Genomic DNA, 3104 nt, shown 5'->3' with positions numbered 1-3104 from the left:
CTATGTCCACGTCGCCGCCGTCGCCTTCCGCACGGTCGGCCCCCCGAACTGTCTCGTCTCGGCCACGGGCTGCGTGGACGCCCACCTGAACTGTCTCGTCTCGGCCACGGGGGCGCCCACCTGAACTGTCTTGGTGTGGACTCCGTCCCTCCGTCCTGGGCCCCCTCCGCCCGCCCTGTTCTGGTTTTTTTTCTTTCTCTTTTGGCCGTCGGGTGCCGGCCTTTGGAGGGGGGGGTACTGTCAGGGTTCCTGGGTCGTTGACCCAGTGATTTCAGTTTGTTCATGTTCAGTTTGGTTCACCACATTAATGTTCTCACTTCCTGTTTTTTCCCGTGTCAGCTTGTCTCCCGTGTCATTAGTCAGATTATGTTCAGCCCTGTACTCACCTGTTTCCAATCATTGTCATCATCCACCTGTGTATTTAAGTTCCTCGGTTTCACCAGTTCTCTGTCGTGTCATTGATGTTAATGATGTATGTCTGATGTCGTCTGTATGTCCAGTCAGTCAGTCAGTCAGTCAGTCCTTAGTTCATTCATTCAGTCAGCCAGCCAGCCATTTCCTCCCTCTGTACTGCTTGCTCATTCCTTCGGCAATAAACATCCACCTTCACCTACCTGCCTGCGAGTCCAGCGTTTGGGTCCTCCTCCTCTCATCCACGACACTACCCTTGACAGTTTGTCAGCATCAAAGAGAGACTACTAATTGATTCATTCTGCTAAATTATTTTTATGTGAATATACAATAGTAAATAATAATCTATGACAATATAGAAGGGAAAATGTGAAATGCAGGCATATAAGCTGTTTAGAATTTAAACATTACCAGAAACAGTTTAAGAAATTGTTTGTCTTTGTTTTATGACCATTATGTTGTCATCAATAGAAGAACAGAAATCAACATTTACATAAATGTCATGACATTTCTATAAATTTGATCTCTTTTCCTCTGTCTAGTATGGAAAATCGGAGAAAAGGTACTCCATTATCTAGTTTGCATTACAATTTCAAATTATATGCCATACATTTGATAATAGGGCAGTAATACCAGTGTTATTAAACTTGACAACAATATTTTGATATGTTTGAAAATTTCATTCATTTTGAGTCCATATATGATTGGATTTAAAAGAGGATGGAATAAAATTGACTGAAACGTCAATGTCAAACGAAGAGTTTTGGATAGATCAGAATCCAGTCGAACTATAATTATATCAAAGAAAATAAAACAGGAAAAGTTGGTTAACACCAGCAGGTGGGGTAAACATGTCTTTACAGCTTTTTTCCTCACTTCTCTACAACAATGGTAAGATATTCTAAGAATCCTGATGTATGTAAAAAGTATGAAAAGCAAAGGTAGAAGGGCAATGTTTATCAACATGACCATACTATATATAGATATTGCGACCGAGGGCACACACTGAAGCTTGTAAACTGAAGTGTTACAAAAAATTCCTGTCAGGGTAAAGCTACAGAGTTTGACATTCGAATACAACACACCCAGCACTGAGGTTTCAAAAGCAGGTATAAGCCAAGCTAAAATCAGACATACATATATAGTTATTCTATTCATAATAACTGGATATTGCAGGGGTTTACATATAGACACATACCTGTCATATGCCATTGCTGCCAACAGTAAAAATTCTGAACCAACCGAGGTGCAATATGATAAACCTTGGAAAAGACAGAGTGGATATGATATCATCTGTTTTTCAGACAAAACATCAGATAAGAGCTTTGGATAGATAATCATGCTGTAAAGAACAGAGTTGATTAACAAAGCTGCAATAAATATGTACATTGGCTCGTGAAGGTTTTCGTGAGTCCAGATAAGGAAAACTATAGTGGAATTAAAGCAGAGTATCAGAATATAAAGTGTAAATATGATCACAAAATAGAGATACCTGTATTTGTGCAATTCTGCAAACCCACCTAGAGTTAACAATGTTACATTTAATTCCACATCCATTCAATGAGAAAAAATGTTATTTACTATACAACTAGATGACATAAATGGTATTCATTAAAAAACAAATGAAAAGACAAGTCTTAATGTATTGTAGTAATGCTTTTCCAGCACCGAACTAAGAAGTAATTGGCTCTGTGGCTTTGTTTTATCAGACAACTTCCCATTCTCAATGGGACTCATTAAGTTCTTCAAGAACATGTAAACAATTTCACCAAACTTTATCAGTTGATATTTTTGTCTGTATGATCTGTCATCATACATCATACCAAGGTTATTATTGTTAACAAAAACTAACGTAATAATGAAAACTAGAAGTGAAAAAACATTTTCGTTAACGGAAATAAAAGTAAAAACAAAAAAAGGAAAACTAACTAAAACTGTAATGAGTGTTCACAAAACTAACTAAAAGTAACTGAATTTATAGCAAAAGTGTGTTTAGTTTTCATTGATGTGTGCGTGTCATACAATAGTCAAGGGTGAAAATGAAGTTTAGTTTCCAGATTTTTTCCTTGCTGTCTAATTATGCCAGCAGGTGGCAGTACGTTACTCTAGTCGTCTGTGTTGCTGCTCCGTCCACGCGCAGAATCATGTCAGGAAAAGTCGGGAGAAAGCGCCAGAGTCCAATTTGGGATTACTTTGAATATGACTGTGTTTTGGATAAAGCAAGTGTCTTGTAGTGGAAAGAGACAAATCATGATATCAGATTATAATATATGATATCAGATTGTGAACCACAGTGCAATGTGGAAAGAAAACAATAATTAATGCATTTTAGGAGAATTATATTTCTTACATTTTTTACTGTGGAGAGGGGAACACTTGAAAAAGTTAGCAGAAAGGTGTGGGCTTTTGGTGTGGGCTTTTGCCACAAAAAAGCAAAGCAACAATCCACTCAACTTTGTCACAGATGTCTGAAGTTACAAAGAACCGTGGTTATCTTTGAGATTTCCATTTCATGTTATTCCCTTCTGACTGCTAGTGGCATTGAACAATGTGAAAGACTCATAACAGCAACTTATCTGTCAGACAGTGGCGTGGGCCCTGTGGTCACATGAACCTGGCAGAACATATAGAAGTTGTTGTCTGGGATGCTGCTGCACAGATTTTCTCCAGTGGAAAAACTGTTATTGTTGCAT

The 3104-nt window shown here is 38.3% G+C and overlaps 1 protein-coding gene across 1 annotated transcript; it reads right to left on the bottom strand.

Annotated features, from left to right (window-relative positions):
• Nucleotides 1–1008: 1008 nt before the first annotated feature.
• Nucleotides 1009–2639, bottom strand: LOC113007343 (olfactory receptor 6N2-like). Its single transcript, XM_026143790.2, has one exon. The coding sequence runs from the start codon at nt 1966–1968 to the stop codon at nt 1009–1011; it is 960 nt and encodes a 319-aa protein (XP_025999575.1). The 5' UTR covers nt 1969–2639.
• Between the last annotated feature and the right edge of the window lie 465 nt (nt 2640–3104).

Source organism: Astatotilapia calliptera, chromosome 16, assembly GCF_964374335.1.
Source record: "Astatotilapia calliptera chromosome 16, fAstCal68.1, whole genome shotgun sequence".
NCBI lineage: Eukaryota > Metazoa > Chordata > Actinopteri > Cichliformes > Cichlidae > Astatotilapia > Astatotilapia calliptera.
The sequence above is the reverse complement of the archived record's forward strand: the minus strand, read 5'-3'. Positions and strand labels throughout refer to the sequence as shown.

Excerpts from the sequence above, each read along its gene's own strand:
- LOC113007343 (XM_026143790.2), bottom strand. The coding sequence starts at position 1,968 with ATGGATGTGGAATTAAATGTAACATTGTTAACTCTAGGTGGGTTTGCA.